General features: G+C 45.9%; 2 protein-coding genes across 2 annotated transcripts in view; one reads left to right on the forward strand and one right to left on the reverse strand.

Moving 5' to 3' along the window:
* Positions 1–9,572, forward strand: part of LOC142246588 (uncharacterized) — a 78,215-nt gene extending 68,643 nt beyond the window's left edge. Inside the window, exons 7-11 of the mRNA XM_075319656.1 lie at positions 1,117–1,136; positions 4,182–4,268; positions 4,349–4,375; positions 7,875–7,907; positions 8,498–9,572. Of these exons, the coding sequence (XP_075175771.1) occupies positions 1,117–1,136; positions 4,182–4,268; positions 4,349–4,375; positions 7,875–7,907; positions 8,498–8,572 (242 nt within the window). The 3' untranslated portion in view covers positions 8,573–9,572. The remainder of the gene's footprint in view (positions 1–1,116; positions 1,137–4,181; positions 4,269–4,348; positions 4,376–7,874; positions 7,908–8,497) is intronic.
* Positions 9,573–12,539: 2,967 nt separating this feature from the next.
* LOC142246589 (olfactory receptor 5AN6-like) lies at positions 12,540–13,478 on the reverse strand. Its single transcript, XM_075319657.1, has one exon. It carries the CDS (start codon positions 13,476–13,478, stop codon positions 12,540–12,542), a length of 939 nt encoding a protein of 312 aa, XP_075175772.1.
* Positions 13,479–19,514: the final 6,036 nt, after the last annotated feature.

Below are 19,514 nucleotides of genomic sequence, written 5' to 3' on the forward strand. Positions count from 1 at the left end.
CTCTTTAGTCTTCTTATTTCTTTTATCCTTTCCTTTTCTTTCCTCTTCTCTTTTTTCTTCCTCTTCTCTCCTCAGGTCTCTTGCCTTTTCTCTCTTCTCTTCTCCTTTAGTCTTATTTCTTTTATCCTTTCCTTTTCTTTCCTCTTCTCTTTTTTCTTCCTCTTCTCTCCTCAGGTCTCTCGCCTCTTCTCTCTTTTCTTTGTCCTCTCTCCTCAGGTCTCTCGCCTTTTCTCTCTTCTCCTTATGTCTTCTTATTTCTTTTGTCCTTTCCTTTTTTCTCCTCTTCTCTTTTTTCTTCCTCTTGTCTCCTCAGGTCTCTCGCTTTTCTTTCTTCTCTTCTCCTTTAGTCTTATTTCTTATGTCCTTTTCTTTTCTCTCCTCTTCTCTTTTTTCTTCCTCTTCTCTCCTGAGGTCTCTCGCCTCTTCTCTTCTCCTTTAGTCTTATTTCTTTTGTCCTTTCCTTTTCTCTCCTCTTCTCTTTTTTCTTCCTCTTCTCCCCTCAGGCCTCTTCTCTTCTCTCCTTTTTCACATCACCCCAGGCTGATTACCCATTGTAGCCTCAGTCCCTATAGTTCACCACCGGACAGTAAAAGGAATCTGTCATCAGGTTTTTGCTACCTCATCTGAGAGCAGCATAATGTAGAAACAGAGACCCTGAATCCATTGATGTATCACTGAGATTACTGGGTGCAGCCGTTCTGATATAATCCCAGATGTTATTTTCTGTATGTAGCAGAGCTGGCCCCGCACTCCAGGCTCTCAGTGCACATTGCCATGGACAGAAGCTGCTAATCACAGAAGGGGGTGATGTCAGGCTACAGCTCACGCTCCTCAGTCCACTAATGATAAAGCTACTGAATCTAGCATTGCAGGTAAACAAAAGCACAGAGATATGAGACGCAGGGCTGTACACTGAATCTGAACCCTCGCAGCATGCTGGCTTCAGAGTGCAGAGCAGGAACCTGCAGACAGAGGCCATTTAATGTACATGATCCGTCTTGTGTCCGTGGGTTTTATCATCGTGTGACCGGAGGAAATGATAGTGGAAGATGATAAGAGTAGTAGTGATAGTAGTAACAGTAATAAGATCTCTGACAACGTGCTCTTACTTTTCAGATCTGAGGAGCGATGAAGAGGTGCGAGTCTCCCGGGTGCTGACAGCACTGATAATAATGCCGCCATACCGTCAGGGGTGTATATACCGCATACTGCCCTGCGCTGACCCTGAATTCCTCACATTCCTCAGCAGAATCTAGGACACGATTCATCAAATATTTGTCATCAGTTTTTAGTGTAAAATTCGTAATTGCACATAAATGTTGTGACCTTGAAAGATTTAATGCAAAGGATCTAAGAAATCCTGTAATGCTTCAAATCTGCAAGAAAAAAACACCGTGTGCAGGAGATTCCTCAAATCTGATTCACTTTAATACTACTGTAAAACGCATAAAAATATGGCAAAAACGCCGAGTGTGAACAAGCCACTATCGTCTGTAAAGCCCTCGTGCTGCAATACTGGGGAACAATCCTCAGACGCCCATTGTTACAGGGGATTTCTGTGTTGTTAAACCTCCTGATCCTTGACTGCAATTTATTTAAAAAATAACAAATTGTGCTTAATTCACACTCCCCTGGTCCAGCACCAATTGTCTGCAGCGCTGATGTCACATTAACAGCACTGCAGCCAATTAGTAAGCTCAGTGGCAGGGGACGACATTAGCTGCAAAGCTGTGAACCTGCCGATCAGCAAAAACTGAAGCATCAGCAAATGGCTGTGCTGGACCTGGTGAGGGTGAGTAAGAGCTGATATAGCATGCAAAACTGTGCCATCCACACCCCTTGCCCTAAGAATATGCCAGACTGTGCCCTCCTCCCTGCAAGAACAATCTCTGCTGCTATGTACAGTGATGTCACTTAACAAGATGTGTACACTGCGCTCACACCAGTCCCTGTACAGATCTCTTCTGCCACATAGACTCCTCAGGGGTGGGACTGATTGATGTCTATGCTGATTGGTGGAGCTGCACACAGAAGCATTTGCTTTGCTGTCCGGGAGATTGAGGGACAGTTCTCTCTTCTTCTGCATTCGCTGTTTGTCAGAAAGGTACTGATTTCAGGTGACAGGGTTGTTAGAAAAACTAAATCTTAAAGTTTACAAACAGTTTCAGCTGGTGCCGCCAAAGCAAGATGCCACCCCAGGCACAGGACCACTAATGCTAAATGGTTTTTACGGCCCTGCATTCTGTGCCACAAAATGTATTATCATTTGTGTCTCGACGGTGGTGAACAAAACACCACAAGTTTAGGTGCAAAGTGATGAACTTAGTGATAGACCTCTGTTTGGGTTTAAAACACCGTTCACCTCTCATTTGGAAAGAGGCTCTGACTTTGTAGACATGGGTGTCACATAGTGAGAAAAGGATTAGTTTTGCGGATGGAAGTATGGCATCATGAGGAATGGGATAGCTTTTGTGGACAGTGGTGTGTCACCGTCAAGAAGGAGATAGCTTTCATGCACAGGTGTGGCATCATGAGGGCAGGGATGGCTTTTGTTGATGGGTGTGGCATCATTATGAAGGTGATGGCTTTTGTGGACTGGGGTGTGTCATCTTGAGTAGGGGGATGGCCTTTTTGGACCATGAGGAAGGGGATTTCTTTTGTGGACTGGGGTGTGGCATCATGAGGAAGGGGATGTCTTTTGTGGACTGGGGTGTGGCATCATGAGGAAGGGGATGTCTTTTGTGGACTGGGGTGTGTCATAATGAGGAAGGGGATGTCTTTTGTGGACTGGGGTGTGCCATAATGAGGAAGGGGATGGCTTTTGTTGATGGGTGTGTCATCATGAGGAAGAGGATGGTTTTTGTTGATGGGTGTGCTGTCATGAGGAAGAGGATGGCTTTTTGTTGATGGGTGTGCTGTCATGAGGAAGAGGATGGCTTTTTGTTGATGGGTGTGCTGTCATGAGGAAGAGGATGGCTTTTGTTGATGGGTGTGCTGTCATGAGGAAGAGGATGGCTTTTGTTGATGGGTGTGCTGTCATGAGGAAGGGGATGGCTTTTGTGGACTGGGGTGTGCCATAATGAGGAAGGGGATGGCTTTTGTTGATGGGTGTGTCATCATGAGGAAGAGGATGGTTTTTGTTGATGGGTGTGCTGTCATGAGGAAGAGGATGGCTTTTTGTTGATGGGTGTGCTGTTATGAGGAAAAGGATGGCTTTTGTTTATGGGTGTGCTGTCATGAGGAAGAGGATGGCTTTTGTTGATGGGTGTGCTGTCATGAGGAAGAGGATGGCTTTTTGTTGATGGGTGTGCTGTCATGAGGAAGAGGATGGCTTTTTGTTGATGGGTGTGCTGTCATGAGGAAGAGGATGGCTTTTGTTGATGGGTGTGCTGTCATGAGGAAGAGGATGGCTTTTGTTGATGGGTGTGCTGTCATGAGGAAGAGGATGGCTTTTTGTTGATGGGTGTGCTGTCATGAGGAAGAGGATGGCTTTTGTTGATGGGTGTGCTGTCATGAGGAAGGGGATGGCTTTTGTTGATGGGTGTGCTGTCATGAGGAAGAGGATGGCTTTTGTTGATGGGTGTGCTGTCATGAGGAAGGGGATGGCTTTTGTTGATGGGTGTGCTGTCATGAGGAAGAGGATGGCTTTTTGTTGATGGGTGTGCTGTCATGAGGAAGGGGATGGCTTTTGTTGATGGGTGTCGCATCATGAGGACAGAGATGGGTTTTGTGGACAGGGGTATGGGATTGTGAGGAAGGGGATGACATTTGTGGACAGGACTGTGGAATCATGAGTAAGAGGATGACTTTTGTTGATGGGTGTGGCATTATGAGGAAGAGAGTGGATTTTTTGGGAAAGGTGTGGCTTGATCAGGAAGAGGGTGTGGCTTAAAATGCAACAACATAATCCATATTGCACCAAAATGCCCATTTATTACACAGGAGTAGTAGCTCTGTTTTGTTTCTACTGCCCCAGACTCTGTTTATTGTGATGGATGAAACTACTAGCGACAGTTGTCCCCGCATCGGCCATATCTGAACCTTGTAATTGAGTGAGGGGAATGGAATGGAGGGGTAAACATATCCCGACCCCTCCAGCATTATGAGGGTCTCCATTTGAACTTTACTTTTCATTCTTCTTGTGTATGAAATGATAATGAATTGCTTCTTATTTCATATAGAGAAACCTCATCAGTGAGAACGGCAGCAGAAACCCGAACGGAAGCTTAAACCCGACCGGCAGCTTAAACCCGACCGGCAGCTTCCCGGTGAGTAAGACTGACGGGCGATGGGGCATCTTCACCGGACATTGCTCACCATACACTGATTTGTCTTTTTTCCATTATAGATGCCCCAGATCAACAATAACGAGCAGGTAAAATGTTGTCATGTCACGTAGACTGTGCACCCTGGGGATAGTCCAGTGGCCATGGGAGTTGGGAAGGAGCCCTTCTGGTCCATCTGGTCTCTGACTTTCCAAAATGATGGGGGGAGAGGATCACCTTCTCTACAGCAACTAATGTTTGTAAATACAGTGGCATGCAAAAGTTTGGGCAGCAGTCTAAAAATTACAAAAAGGCACATGGGCCAATGTAAAAATGTGGGCACTCTTGGATATTTGTGAGCTCAGATAACTTTAGGTTTCAGACCTTAATTAGCCTGTGAGGGTTATGGCTGGTTCGCTATCATCAGGTGATACAAATTTCACAGCTTTATAAACACCAGTCTCCCTCTGACCTTGTGACAAAAACAGCAGCCATGGGTTCTTCTAAGCAGCTGCCTAGCACTCTGAAAATGGCGGCGGCCCAGAAAGCAGGAGTAGACTATAAGAAGATAGCAAAGTGTTTTCAAGTCGCCCTTTCCTCAGTTCGAAATCTAATTAAGAAATGGCCGTTACCGGGACAATGGATGAGAAGATAAAGTCTGGAAGACCAAGCAAATGTCTGTGAGAGCTGCTGGTAGGATTCCTAGAGGCAAATGGGAACCCTTGCCTGACTGCAAAAGACCTTCAGGAAGATTTAGCAAACTATGGAGATGTGGTACATTGTTTTACTGTTCAGAGACACCTGCACAAATATGGCCTTCATGGAAGAGTCATCAGCAGAAACCTCTCCTGTGTCCTCACCATAAAATTCAGCATCAGAAATTTGCAAAAGATCTACATAAGCCTGATGCATTCTGCAAACAAGTCCTGTGGACCGATGAGGATAAAATAGAATTCAGGCCACAATGATCAAAGGTATGTGTGTAGAAAAAAGGTCACCGAATTACAGGAAAAGAATATTTTGCCAGCCATTAAGCATGGGGGCAGATCATGCTTTGGGGTTGTGCTGCAGCCAATGGCACGGGGAACATTTTATGGGTAGAGGGAAGAATGGAGTCAATGAAACTTCAACAAAATCTTGATGGAAACATAACACCATCTGTAAAAAAGCTGAAGATGAAAAGAGGAGAAAGGAGGAAGAAAGAGGATGGCTTCTACAAATGGATAATGATCCTAAACACAAGTAAAATCTACAATAGATGTCCTCAAATGGTACAAGCTAAATATTTTTCAATAGCCTCCTCGTCCCCTGATCTGAACATCAATGAAAATCTGTGGCTAGAGTAGAGCAGTGCATGCAGGACGAGCCACAAATCTCACGGACCTGGAAGATGTCTCCAAGGAGAGCATTGCATGTGTTGCACCCGGGGGCAGGGGTTGTCAGGGACAGAGGATCTCATACCTGAATTACTCGTCACTGGGCCAGTATGATGATTTGGGATGTCATGGTGGCCTGCTCGGCTGTACACCAATAAAGAGGGATGATGATGGGGATTGTAGTAGGATGAATATCGTGACGCCACCTGTGGTATGCGGCCAGGGAATGGGCCGCCGCTGCTGTCGCTGTCCTCCAGGGTGGGTGGTTTTAGCAGCTATGGATGGTATCGCTCCCCACAGGTTGTGCGGGCCCCAGGGAGGATGATGAGGGGAGTAGTAATGGCGGGTGCCAAGGTGCAGGGCGGCGGCGCTAGGAATAAGAGTCTAAGACAGTTGCTGCCGTTCCAGGTGTTTTACTCTGTCTTTAGTGCTGCTTGCCCGGGTAATACCGGTCACCCGCTGTGATGGGCTCCGTCAAACCCAGATCCTTTCAGAGGTCAGTCCAGTTTGGTGCTCGGTGAGTCCTTTCCTCCTAGCGCTGTGTGTGTTGGATCCCCGTGGCTTAAAGCTACTTGGGGAGCCCAATACGTCCCAAGTAGTACTCTTGTCCCTATTTGCAGGTGCCGCAGCTCCACACTTGGGCCTGGTGCTGTCCAGGGTCCTGGATCTCATCTTGGCACTGTGCTTTCGGGCTCTTTGTGGCCAGGGAAGCTTGTAACCTCCCTGTTCTGGCAGATTCTGGAAAACCAACTTGGAGAATGATCTTTCCTAGGGTCCTGCACCCTGCGTGGCGCCGGTTCTGAGGTAGCAATGAAGCTCTCCCCTCAGCAACTGCATGAACTCTTGTGTCCCACCAGAGCACCGGTAAGACACGTCTGTTCCTGTCCTTTCCTGCTAGAGAACTCCCTCTAACTGTTGTGCTGGCTCCTAACTCCCCCTAAGTGGCTGCCCCTCCCCGGGTCCCTATCACTAGTGGGTGGCGCCTCCCATGTTTGAAGGCAATCTTACGACCCTACCCTATCCCTGTCCCGATTGGGGAGGGCAACCTGGTTGTTTATTTGAATGTGTAAGTGGTGAAATCGGTACCGACCTCTTCTGGATCCAGGTGTAGCATTACACCTTAAATCAGGTGCAATACTCTGTGGCGACTGAAACCTCAGGGGTGCCACACATGCAAGACGAGCTAGGAATCACACAGAACTGGAATGTGTCTCTACGGAAGAGCAGTCCATGCAAGACGAGCCAGGAATCTCAAAAAACTGGAAGAGGCCTCCAAAGAAGAGTAGTACATGCAAGACAAGCCAGGAATCTCACAGAACTGGAAGATGTCTCCAAGGAAGAGCAGGGCATGCAAGGAAAGCCAGGAATCTCACAGAACTGGAAGACGTCTCCAAGGAAGAGCAGGGCATGCAAGGAAAGCCAGGAATCTCAAAGAACTGGAAGACGTCTCCAAGGAAGAGCAGGGCATGCAAGGAAAGCCTGGAATCTCACAGAACTGGAAGACGTCTCCAAGGAAGAGCAGGGCATGCAAGACGAGCCAGGAATCTCACAGAACTGGAAGACGTCTCCAAGGAAGAGCAGTGCATGAAAGACAAGCTCCTCACAGAACTGGAAGACATCTCTAAGGAAGAACAGAGGAAAATCCCTCAAACAAAAAGTGAAAGACTTTTGGCTGCTACAAAAACACTTAAAGCGGTGATACTTGCCAAAGTGGGTGTTACTAGGTAGTAATCATGCAGGGTGCCCAAACCTTTGCATTGTTACATTTTCCTTTTTGTGATTTTTAAAATATAAATATGAAAGAAAATAAATAAATATATATAAAATTTGCCTAAAATACAAAGTAAATGTGTCCTCCTTTCTGCCTTTTAGAGATCATTTCATCTTCACCTTGCTTACCTGTTCTGAATAACAGTAATTTTGACCAGGGGTGCACACACTTTTGCATGCTACTGTATAACATGACCTTGAGATCTGCCCATGTAAGTCCAGCACAAGGTACAATGAGGCCCGAGTGCCTCCTGTTCACACCTTCAGTGCACACGCTGTGGAGCCTATTGCCAAATTTGATAGAATAAGTAGCAAAAATGACAACCACGAGGATATTTTCCCTCAGTCCGGGGGTGTCTGTCATAAGATGGGGTGTTATGTATATAGATACCACTCAGGGATGATATCTGGTGTAAGTCTCTTCTATTTCATGGCTAAATTTGCTTTTTTCTTTATATTAAAGGGCAAAGGCAAAAGAAATTGGAGAAAGGACAAGGTAATGGCTGTGCACTGGCCAGACGTTACACTAAGTCCCTATCCGGGGCTGGTAGTCCTCTGTAGCCCGTAGTCTCGTCTTTTTTGTATAAGATGGATATAGTGGTTCTCTATTGATCACTCGCTCCTGAGTTGGAGGTCTTCACTCACCGGAACATTGATGCCTCCGTAGAGGTTTCTTGCTTAAGACCATGAGAGGCTTGGTCACAGAATCTGATCCGTTATTCTAGGGCTGTTAATTTTTGGAATCACAAATGCTATTTTTAATGCCCTTTTTTGAGCCGAGGCCAGAGGTAAATTCAAAGGGAGTCAGAAACAGAAAATAGGGACTGATCATGGCTCAAAAAACTGTGTAAAAATGGTATAAATCTCCTGTATTGTTACTGGCAAAGATATACAGAAGGAACCTTAGAAGAACCTCAGCAAAAAGTAACAATGGGAACGACGAGAAGAAAATTAGAAAATGTTGTTTGCTTTTGTAAATTAAGAAATCCTAAAACACAATCCATGAGAGGAATATGCCGGCGTCGGGGCAGAGGGCGATGTGTGACGGATGGCACCATGTGTCAGTAATCGTGTGTTGTCTCCTAGGTGCTCTGGATTATCGGGGGTCTCATCATACTGTTACTTGTTGTGCTGATTATCGTCCTGAGTGTGGCCTTGTGAAGAATCTGATACCAGCGAGTGCAGGAGTCATCATCACCCAAGAGTCATCGCCACCGGAGCAGGATCACATCATCCATATCATTGGATCCTTGTCAACATTTTGGGTCACCATTGGAGAAGAGGAAAAAAATTGAATGGAATCAAATTCTCCTTGAATTCTACAAAAATCCACCCTCACCAAAATGCAGATTTTTTTGTAATTCACTTCTGTTCAGTCACCACTTTTCTGAACCAAAAAAAGACAATAAATCTTTAAAAAGTTAAAAAAAAACCCTCACATCCACCCCTCCAGCTCCTCCACTCTTCACCGTCACCTTTCCAGTCTTCATGTCAAATTCGGATGGGGTTCAGTGGCGCAGGAAGCTGCGTGGCCTCACTCATAGGCTGAAGCTTCTCGGTTTGGGCTTATAAAGCCCGCGGCCTCTGATGTCAGAGCGTGTGTTGTACCTTTGTGAACGCATGCGCTGAACCCTCCCGATCAACCCAGGAAGCTTCAACCAAGGGACCACGGCCCCGGGACCCCCAGCACCACAGACACCGATCCGAAGATGCCACGAAGCCTGGCAGGTGGAAGTGAGGAGCGGAGGGGTGAGACACCTGAGCTGTGAGGTGAGTAGGGTTATCATGCCACATACACATACCGCCCAGGACATCATGTGTCTGCTACCGTGTTCCTGGATACTGGTTTTTCCTATAAGCGCAGGCTATAAAATGATGTTTTTTTATAGAATGAATGATATTTTTACACCTGATTTATTCTTTTCATAATTTGTTTGCTTTATTTTCTACTGTTAGCTGTGTAACATCTCATAATTATACACATAGGTTTGTTCCATGGGTAATGGACGTCACTGGTTACTGTTCACATCTGATATGTAAGATCCATTATCTGAGGGGCTGCAATCAACTATCAGCTCATGCACAAGTACAGACCCAGTACACTGTATATGGATATTGTGCACGATATTCACATACATATATATATATATATATCTCAACATACAAAAAATACATTACACACATAAGCACAAATGCTATACACTTGTACAAAACCATGTATCTATATATATATATATATATATATATATATATATATATATATATACTGTATATATATATGGTTACCCATATAAAGAAACACTGCACACACATACAGTACATATTTACTAATATTCAAACTGTTGGTGTCACTGTTAGAGGTAACATGAACTGATGGTGTCGCTGACAGAAGTAACATCTTCCTGCTGTGACTCAGGCAAGTGATGTGAAATACATTCTATAACGCCCTCCATATTCTCACCACTTGCAGGACATAAAGGGGGCTAGTTGTGACCTGCATTTGATCGTACTACTTCCAGGATGGCTGGTGCCAGTGCTGGTGCTTCTCCAGATTATTAGCCATGACATGGCTTTTTTCTTTTATAACTCCCTAGCCATTGTCATTGCCATTTTATTTTTTACCACACATTTTTACTATGATATATTTATGTTTATGAACTGTTTTTAACCCAAATTATTCTCCCCTTCCCAAAAATGACTGAAGACATGCAGATTAGGTGAAACACGTCCAAAATCCAGCAATGGGAACAGGCGCATTTGTAACATTTGACTACTGAAACAGATGTAAAAAAAATATAGATTTTGTGACACACATACAACAAGAAATGTTTTCTGTAGCCAGAAGCCATTATTGTAAGATGACCAATGGGAGAAGATGAACCAGGGATGGGGGTTTGTGATACCTCCGCCTGCTCTCTGCAGTCATTCCCTCTTTATCACTATCCAGACACAAATCCTACAAAAATACCGAGACGGAGACGGTTGAGCTCACAGCAGGGGGTCCGTCTTGTCCTCCTTATTTTTCCGGTATTTTGTTAGCTTATATCTCACCTGCTTTTTCTTTTTTGTTCACCTTATTTTGTCCCTTTCTTATATTTTTCGCTGCTTTTTACTCTTTCTATATGTGTGGTCCTTGTATCCTCTGACACGTTCTCCTTACATAATGTTGAACCCTGTGACTGATCCCTCATATTTTATAACTGGTATTTGGGGATGTGTGGGCTGAAGATGAGATCCGGAGTGGAAATACATTGCTCCATTACGAGGGTTCACAAACCTCACCAATCCATAAAAGATAATAAAAGCCAAACATTCCTCACATATCTTTGTTCTGCATTAACGAGATGCATGAGTTCTGTATAAACCTGAAAACGCACGAGAAGATCGATCACCAAAGAGGACAGAATCAAGGAGGACAGAATCAAGGAGGACAGAATCAAAATTGTATAGAATGTACCACCAGTTGCAAATTCTAGGGAACATGCAGTTTTGGGAATTCGATTTGCTTAAATCCAGCAAAAATGGCAGTGAACTAACCTGCAAAGATGTGCGTCGCCCCTTGTGACCACCTGGGGTTAAACATGTTCTCATGTCATGACCTCAGAATGAGTGTCAAAGCCTAGCCAATGCTGGACATGTTGGCGCTGGAAGTGCTGCAGAGGAGTTAAGAGATGACCAGTGCTTAAAGTGCTGCGAGGAGATAAGAGATGACCGGCGCTGGAAGTGCTGTCGAGGAGATAAGAGATGACCAGTGCTGGAAGTGCTGGAGAGGAGATAAGAGATGACCAGTGCTGAAAGTGCTGTCGAGGAGATAAGAGATGACCAGTGCTGGAAGTGCTGGAGAGGAGATAAGAGATGACCAGTGCTGAAAGTGCTGGCGATGAGTTAAGAGAGGACTTGTGTTGGACGTGCTGGCAATGAGTTATGAGTTGACTAGCGCTGGAAATGCTGGTAAGAAGTTAAGAGATTAAGAGATGACCGGTGCTGGAAGTGCTGATGAGAAGATAAGAGATGACCGGTGCTGGAAATGCTGGTGAGGAGTTAAGAGATGACCGATGCTGGAAGTCCTGGTGAGGAGTTAAGAGATGTCTGGAGTTGGACGTGCTGGTGAGAAGATAGGAGATGAGCTGGATTTGCGCCTGGGTCACTTGTTTTGTTGTGAATCTTTGATACGAATTTCCACAAAGCCTTCCTATCATTGCTCTGAAGACTAAATCCAGGGATTGAGAGCTGGTACTTTATTTCTGAAGAGATCTACACATGCGAGGTTCCAGAGAGGAGGATAATCATAGCGAAAATGGGCTAAGATGACCCAAAGAAGAGCAAGGTGCAAATAACGATGGTCTGTCCCAATGATAATCGTTAATTATCCATGGGCCTAAAGTCAACTGGTAACACCTCATTGGGGTCATCAAAGACAGATATCTTTTGGGGTGGCAGATGACCATGTACTGGTCACCATTAGAAAAAACAGTTTGGAGGATGGCACAACCATCAAAGAAGATGGACCTCCTCGCAGATGGGAAGTTCTCCAGAACTTTGTGTACGGTGACGCTTGTACACAATGCATTCGGGATGCATGAAAGTAAGGAAGGCTGGAGAGGATAGAAAATTAGAGAAGGCCTTGGGAAGGACTTGTGACGTCTGTTAGGCTTTTCCTTCCATCAATGGTTTCTCTTAAGGACTTTGAACTGATCGGTGTAGATGATAACATGTGTATATATATATTTAGCATGATGATGATGTCAGCACTGATGGAGATGAGAGTTCCGGACCTAGAGACACCATCCACCACTAGACCTATCATCTCATAGGTTCCTCTATATTGCACAATATCTCTCCTAATAGGGAATATGCAGTTTTGTATTGTTGTAGACCTTTCATCCTCCCAAAGTATTAGGTTTATATCATTTTTGGGGTTCAGTAACACTAGACCTTGGACAAAATAGAAATTTTCCTCAACTTGATAATGAGATAAGAGAAAAAAATCATTTCCTGTCACCACTGATCTCCTTCTTATAACCGATCCATCAGCAGATTATCTGTAAGATGTAGAAATGAAGCAGAGGAAACATCGACTTTGTCTTCAGAAAGTTCTGGTCACTTCAGCCCGCGTCTTACTCACACATTAATGTAAGGTCATCCTCAGGTGGAGTTTCCTGATGGCGTCCTTCATTTCTTGGTTCTTCAGGCTGTAGATCAGGGGGTTGATGGTCGGGATGATCACACAGTAGGACAGAGCCACCATCCTGTCCTCATAGGGTGAAAATGGATTGTCGAATCGAAGGTGAACAAACATGGCAGTTCCAAAAAATATAGTAACAGAGAATAGATGAGAACTACAGGTAACAAGAGCTTTATGACGAGACTCTGCGGAGTGGAGGAGGAATATGGAGGTCAGGATCCTGGTATAAGAGCAGATTAGTAATACTGGGAGTATGGTAAAAGATGCACTTATGACTAGTTGATAGAGCTCAACGGTGAATGTGTTCGCACAGGCGATACTCATCATTGGAGGAATGTCACAGAAGAAATGAGAAATAACATGGGAACCACAATATGGCAAACTATAGATGAGGAAACATTCGATGACCGCATTCCCAAATGCCAAAACAGAGATATAAAGTGTCACCCGATAACAAAAGCTGACAGTCATCACAGACGTGTACCGGAGGGGGCGACATATGGCCATGTACCGATCAAACGCCATCACGGTGAGGATGGCACACTCACAAGCTGCAGCCGCTATGAAGACAAAGAACTGAAAGGCACAACCAATGAAGGAGATGGACCTTCCCCCTGAGAAGAAGCTGTGAAGAGCCTTAGGAACCGTAGACGTGATGGTCACGAGCTCAACAAATGACAAAACCTTCAGGAAAAAGTACATAGGAGAGTGAAGCCGAGGACTGAGATTAACGGCCAAAATGATGAGACCATTACCAACCAAGGAGAGAAGATAAGAAAGGAGGAAGAATGTGAAGAGCGAGATCTGGGACGTAAGAGACAAATCTGAGAACCCAAGAAGAATGAACGTTGTCCCATTACTGGGGGTCTCTGTCCTCTTCATCTTATTTTAGGAGACTCTTTCCTGCAAAGCATAAAGCAACAATATGACCCTATGAACACTTTATATACTGCAGTGTTTGGACAGTGGGTTGTGTGGCAGGAGATACAGCGATTGTACAGATGTCGGAGCTGGAAACCTCCGACCTCCTAACATCTCATCACGTGAAAGACAACTGGAAGGAAAACGGGGGAGAAGGAATGGAAGTGTTTCCCCATCTGTGAGGACTTATTGGGGTGATAGAGGGATCCTGCTTCTCCCAAATACAAAGAATTGGGGTTTACAGAACCGCCATGGACAAGATACAATGAAGATTCATGGAGGACGGAAGACACCTGCTGTTTAATGCCTCCTTTTTCAAGACTGGCACAGACTGTTGAGGTCTGGATGGGAGTGTATGTGGGCAGATAGACTGGCACAGTCTGATGAGGTCTGGATGGGAGTCTATGTGGGCAGATAGACTGGCACAGTCTGATGAGGTCTGGATGGGAGTCTATGTGGGCAGATAGACTGGCACAGTCAGATGTGGTCTGGATGGGAGTGTATGTGGGCAGGGAGACTGGCACAGTCAGATGAGGTCTGGATGGGAGTGTATGTGGGCAGGTAGACTGGCACAGTCAGATGAGGTCTGGATGGGAGTGTATGTGGGCAGGGAGACTGGCACAGTCTGATGAGGTCTGGATGGGAGTGTATGTGGGCAGGTAGACTGGCACAGTCTGATGAGGTCTGGATGGGAGTGTATGTGGGCAGATAGACTGGCACAGTCTGATGAGGTCTGGATGGGAGTGTATGTGGGCAGGTAGACTGGCACAGTCTGATGAGGTCTGGATGGGAGTGTATGTGGGCAGGTAGACTGGCACAGTCTGATGAGGTCTGGATGGGAGTGTATGTGGGCAGGTAGACTGGCACAGATTGTTGAGGTCTGGATGGGAGTGTATATGGGCAGGTAGACTGGCACAGATTGTTGAGGTCTGGATGGGAGTGTATGTGGGCAGGTAGACTGGCACAGTCAGCTGAGGTTTGGATGGGAGTGTATGTGGGCAGGTAGACTGGCACAGATTGTTGAGGTCTGGATGGGAGTGTATGTGGGCAGGTAGACTGGCACAGATTGTTGAGGTCTGGATGGGAGTGTATGTGGGCAGGTAGACTGGCACAGTCTGATGAGGTCTGGATGGGAGTGTATGTGGGCAGGTAGACTGGCACAGTCTGATGAGGTCTGGATGGGAGTGTATGTGGGCAGGTAGACTGGCACAGATTGTTGAGGTCTGGATGGGAGTGTATGTGGGCAGGTAGACTGGCACAGTCTGATGAGGTCTGGATGGGAGTCTATGTGGGCAGGTAGACTGGCACAGTCTGATGAGGTCTGGATGGGAGTGTATGTGGGCAGGTAGACTGGCACAGATTGTTGAGGTCTGGATGGGAGTGTATGTGGGCAGGTAGACTGGCGCAGTCAGATGAGGTCTGGATGGGAGTGTATGTGGGCAGGTAGACTGGCACAGTCTGATGAGGTCTGGATGGGAGTGTATGTGGGCAGGTAGACTGGCACAGTCTGATGAGGTCTGGATGGGAGTGTATGTGGGCAGGTAGACTGGCACAGTCTGATGAGGTCTGGATGGGAGTGTATGTGGGCAGGTAGACTGGCACAGATTGTTGAGGTCTGGATGGGAGTGTATGTGGGCAGATAGACTGGCGCAGTCTGATAAGATTGTGCATTCACAAGCCTAGTAACATGAAGGCAATGCCACTCACCATGATCTGTATATTATGGTCTCCATAGGTCTGGATGTTCTTGTATCTCTTGTGTTTTCTTTCGCATTTCACTAACAGGAGCCAGCAATCCATGCTCATTTCATGATGTCTGCTTGGGCTTCATTGTTGTCTCTTGTTGTCTTGTTGTCTCTTCATTACCATTCATCCTACCTATGAAAACATTAACGAGAGAGTAAATCTCAGTGGTAGGGATGGATGTGTGCTGTAATGTATGGCTATCATGATGAATTCAGCATGGAGCCCTTCAGGAGCTCCATTTACTGCTGAGACGTCGGCATTCTCCAACATCTCCAGAACTTTGCCTGAGATTCCGCAGCACTGGACTCTACTCTGGACATGTAATTTCTAGCTCCAGTCCTACACAGGGTCCATAATCATCCTCTTAGTAAATCTTTGCTGGTATGAATATCTGTAGGAGGATATATCTATATATCTGCCTATAGGAGCTGCGCACAATACAACCCTGACCCATAGCACATTGACCCCGATGTTTGACCCTGATGGACTGGTGAGGATGGTCGATCTATAGGGTGTACTATGTTCCAGGAGCACTGTGGATCTCCTCAGGATCTGTGCACTAGAGCTCCGGAGATAAAACGTGCTGCATAACATAAAGTCTCACCAATCCTTAGAGATCACAAATCATTAAGGTGCCGGGTCCTCAGTGCTATTACAAAATGTACAAATAATTTGTAGACTTGTGGGTAATCACCAAGAAAAAAAAGGTAGAAATATTGTTTTGGGATCAAACAGGAAAAATATATATATCAATGAGTAAAATTAAATCAATAACATTGTTACTGGTAAAATTACTGAAACTCATTAATTTACGGAATATCAGAGAAGTGCCATCAGTTCACTGTACAAGGAGCCCCCACTACCGGCCGTCAGAAAGTCTACTATGCAAAGCACATATATTATTGGACAAAAATCTTGTATGGTCTGAGGAAGGTTCTGCTGCTGAATGCCCAAATCATCAGGATCTGTTACTGGCAGCTCCGGTGTAATCACCGATGTTCAGATGTGCTTGATGGAGAAAAGTCGTGAGAAGATACTGCCATAGGAGACAAGTCTGAAGACGCTGCAGCCATGGAAGATAAGTCCGGAGATGCTGCAGCCACAGGAGACAAGTCCGGAGACGCTGCAGCCATGGAAGATAAGTCCGGAGATGCTGCAGCCACAGGAGACAATTTTGGAGATGCTGCAGCCACAGGAGACAAGTCTGAAACGCTGAAGCCTCAGGAGACAAATCCGGAGACGCTGCAGCCACAGGAGACAAGTCTGTAGACACTAAAGCCTCAGGAGACAAGTCTGGAGACGCTAAAGCCTCAGGAGACAAGTCTGGAGACGCTAAAGCCACAGGAGACAAGTCTGTAGACACTAAAGCCTCAGGAGACAAGTCTGGAGACGCTAAAGCCTCATGAGATAAGTCTGGAGTTGCTGCCAACAAATAAGACAATCAATTAATACTTGCTACTCAATAGGTCATTCTGTTCAACTTATTTTAAATATCCAGACATTACACGGGCACAGACGTTTCGGTCAGGCGACCTTCATCAGCGTGCAGACTTTTTCAATTCTCACTGGCATCAGGATGATGGAGCATAGAGACATGATACCTATAGTCCCTCCCCGTTGTCACTGGAGGAGGCAATGTCACTGGCTGTTCGCTTAGGCAGACATCTTAAGGACACATTTCTTGGTGGTCAGTGACCTCTTCCTCTCATTTAATAGACTCGGGCAAATCTAATGCAAATTAGTGACTGCCGAGAGTCCAAGGAGGGAACTGGACTGGGAATCCGCTTATTTTTGCTTGCACTGTGGTCGTTCTGGCTATTTTATAACTCAGTGTTTTATGTACAACAATTAATTTCTTAAAGAAAAAACAAAGGACTTTTAAGGTGTAATGACCCAGGTCCTAAAAGTCTGAAATTATCTCTCATGCTTGTATCTGGGTTTTTCCTACAATTGTCTTTTGGTACAAAATCTGGTTTTATTGTCTCCTCTGCATTGGTAGATTCAGGCTCTGCCCTAGATCTCGTTGACAGTGATTTCGCTATTGCATGTGGGTTCAGGATTTCTACTCTCGGGGCTCCTACGGTATTCAGGTGTCAGTGATTGATAATTCCGCCCTTGCTCAAAGTCACGTTACTTCTAAGATCGAGAATGTGCATGAAGGTGGGAAAATTACACACAGAATCCATCTCACTCCTGGTCCTTCCTTCTTTACCTGATAAACTGGTGTTAGGTATGCCTTGGTTGGGTAAACACAATCCTATTAATTGTGAGACTCAGGAGATAAGTCTTGGAGGACTTTTATTCTTCCAGTTGTTTATCCAAGTCCTTGGCATTTGTGAGATCTCATATTCCTGGATTCCTTCAGGATTTTGAGAGCGTATTTTCTGACACTGACTGTGAAGTTCTCCCTCCGCAGAGGTCAAAGAATTGCACAGTTGAAATCCTACCAGGTGCCAAAATGCCTAAGTCTTGTTTGTTTAATCTTTCTCTTCAACATAGAGAAGCCTTCAAGGAGTATAATGAAAAGAGCCTGGCCAAGGGGCATGTACAGACATCAACCTCTCCAGTGGCCAAGGGGCATGTACGGCCGTCAACCACTCCAGTGGCCAAGGGGCATGTACGTAGGTAAACCCCTCCAGTGGCCAAGGAATATTTATGGCCATCCACCTCTCCAGTGGCAAAGGGGCATATATGGCCTTCCACCTCTCCAATGGCCAAGGGGCATGTATGTTCATCCACTTCTCCAGTGGTCAAGGGGCAGATACGGCTGTCCACCTCTCCAGTTACCAAGGGGCATGTATGGCCCTCCACCTCTCCAGTTACCAAGGGGCATGTATGGCCGTCCACCTCTCCAGTGGCCAAGGGGCATGTATGGCCATCCACTTCTCCAGTGGCCAAGGGGCATGTACGGCCACCCCCCTCTCCAGTCACCAAGGGGCATGTACGGTCGTCCACCTCTCCAGACGCCAAGGGGCATGTACGGCCATCCCCCTCTCCAGTCACCAAGGGGCATGTACGGCCGTCAACCTCTCCAGACACCAAGGGGCATGTACAGCCATCCACCTGTCCAGTCGCCAAGGGGCATGTATGGCCGTCCACCTATCCAGTCACCAAGGGGCATGTACGGCCATCCCCCTCTCCAGTCACCAAGGAGCATGTATGGCCGTCCACCTCTCCAGACACCAAGGGGCATGTAGGGCCATCCACCTGTCCAGTCACCAAGGGGCATGTATGGCCGTCCACCTATCCAGCGGCAAAGGGGCATGTATGGACATCCACCTCTCCATCTCCAGTGACCATGGGGTTTTTCTTTGTCAAGAGAAATGATGGAGGGCTGCGCCCATGCTTGGATTTTAGAGGGATTAAGAAGATCATGGTTGGCAATCCATATCCTCCACCCCTTATACCTGACCTGTTTAGTCAACCAGCTTGAGACAAATGTTTTTCTAAATTTTATCTAAAGGGCCCATATAACCCCATATGTATTTGTCAGGGTGATGAGTGGAAAACCCCTTAAAATACTCCCGAGGGTCACTTTGAAAATTGAGTGATGCTGTTCAGGTTGACTAATGCTCCAGTGGTTTTGAGAACTTCCTTATTGACATTTTTTGCCCTCTGGTAGATTTTTGGTGATTCATTTGGATGACATTGATTTACTCACATTCTCGTGATAAACATCATGAGCATGTTCAACAGGTTTTTCTAATTCTTTGTGACAACCATTTATATGCCTAAGATATGACGAAGAAGGGGACTGACTTATCCTCCTGGTCTGAAGAGGCTGTGGAGGCCTCTGCTGCTCTCAGGACGGCCTTGTCTAAGACTCTGGTCATCAGTCACCCCGAGGTTGATTTGCCTTTTGTGGTCGAGGTAGACGCCTCTTCTGTGGAGATGGGCGCGATTCTCTCATAAAAGAAAGACGGTTACCTTCATCATTGTGCTTTTTTCACAGAAGTTCTCACACACTGAGTTTATTTATGATATTGTGGATTGAGCGCTTCTGGCCGTTAGGAGGGCATGTGAGGAGTGGAGACATTGGTTAGAGGGGGCTAAACATAAGGTGACAGTCTTTACCGACCATAAAAACTTGCTGTATGTTGACGCCACCAAATGTCTAAACACGAGACAGGCCCCGGTGGGCTCTTTTTTTGCCCAGTTTGTCTCTTCTGTGACTTTTCTCCCTGGATATAAGAATGTGAAGGCCGATGCTTTGTCACGTAGGTTTGCTCCGGAGTTGAGGGACAAAAATCC

This window comes from Anomaloglossus baeobatrachus, chromosome 7 (assembly GCF_048569485.1).
Source record: "Anomaloglossus baeobatrachus isolate aAnoBae1 chromosome 7, aAnoBae1.hap1, whole genome shotgun sequence".
Taxonomy (NCBI): Eukaryota; Metazoa; Chordata; class Amphibia; order Anura; family Aromobatidae; genus Anomaloglossus; species Anomaloglossus baeobatrachus.

Excerpts from the sequence above, each read along its gene's own strand:
- LOC142246589 (XM_075319657.1), bottom strand. The coding sequence starts at position 13,478 with ATGAAGAGGACAGAGACCCCCAGTAATGGGACAACGTTCATTCTTCTT.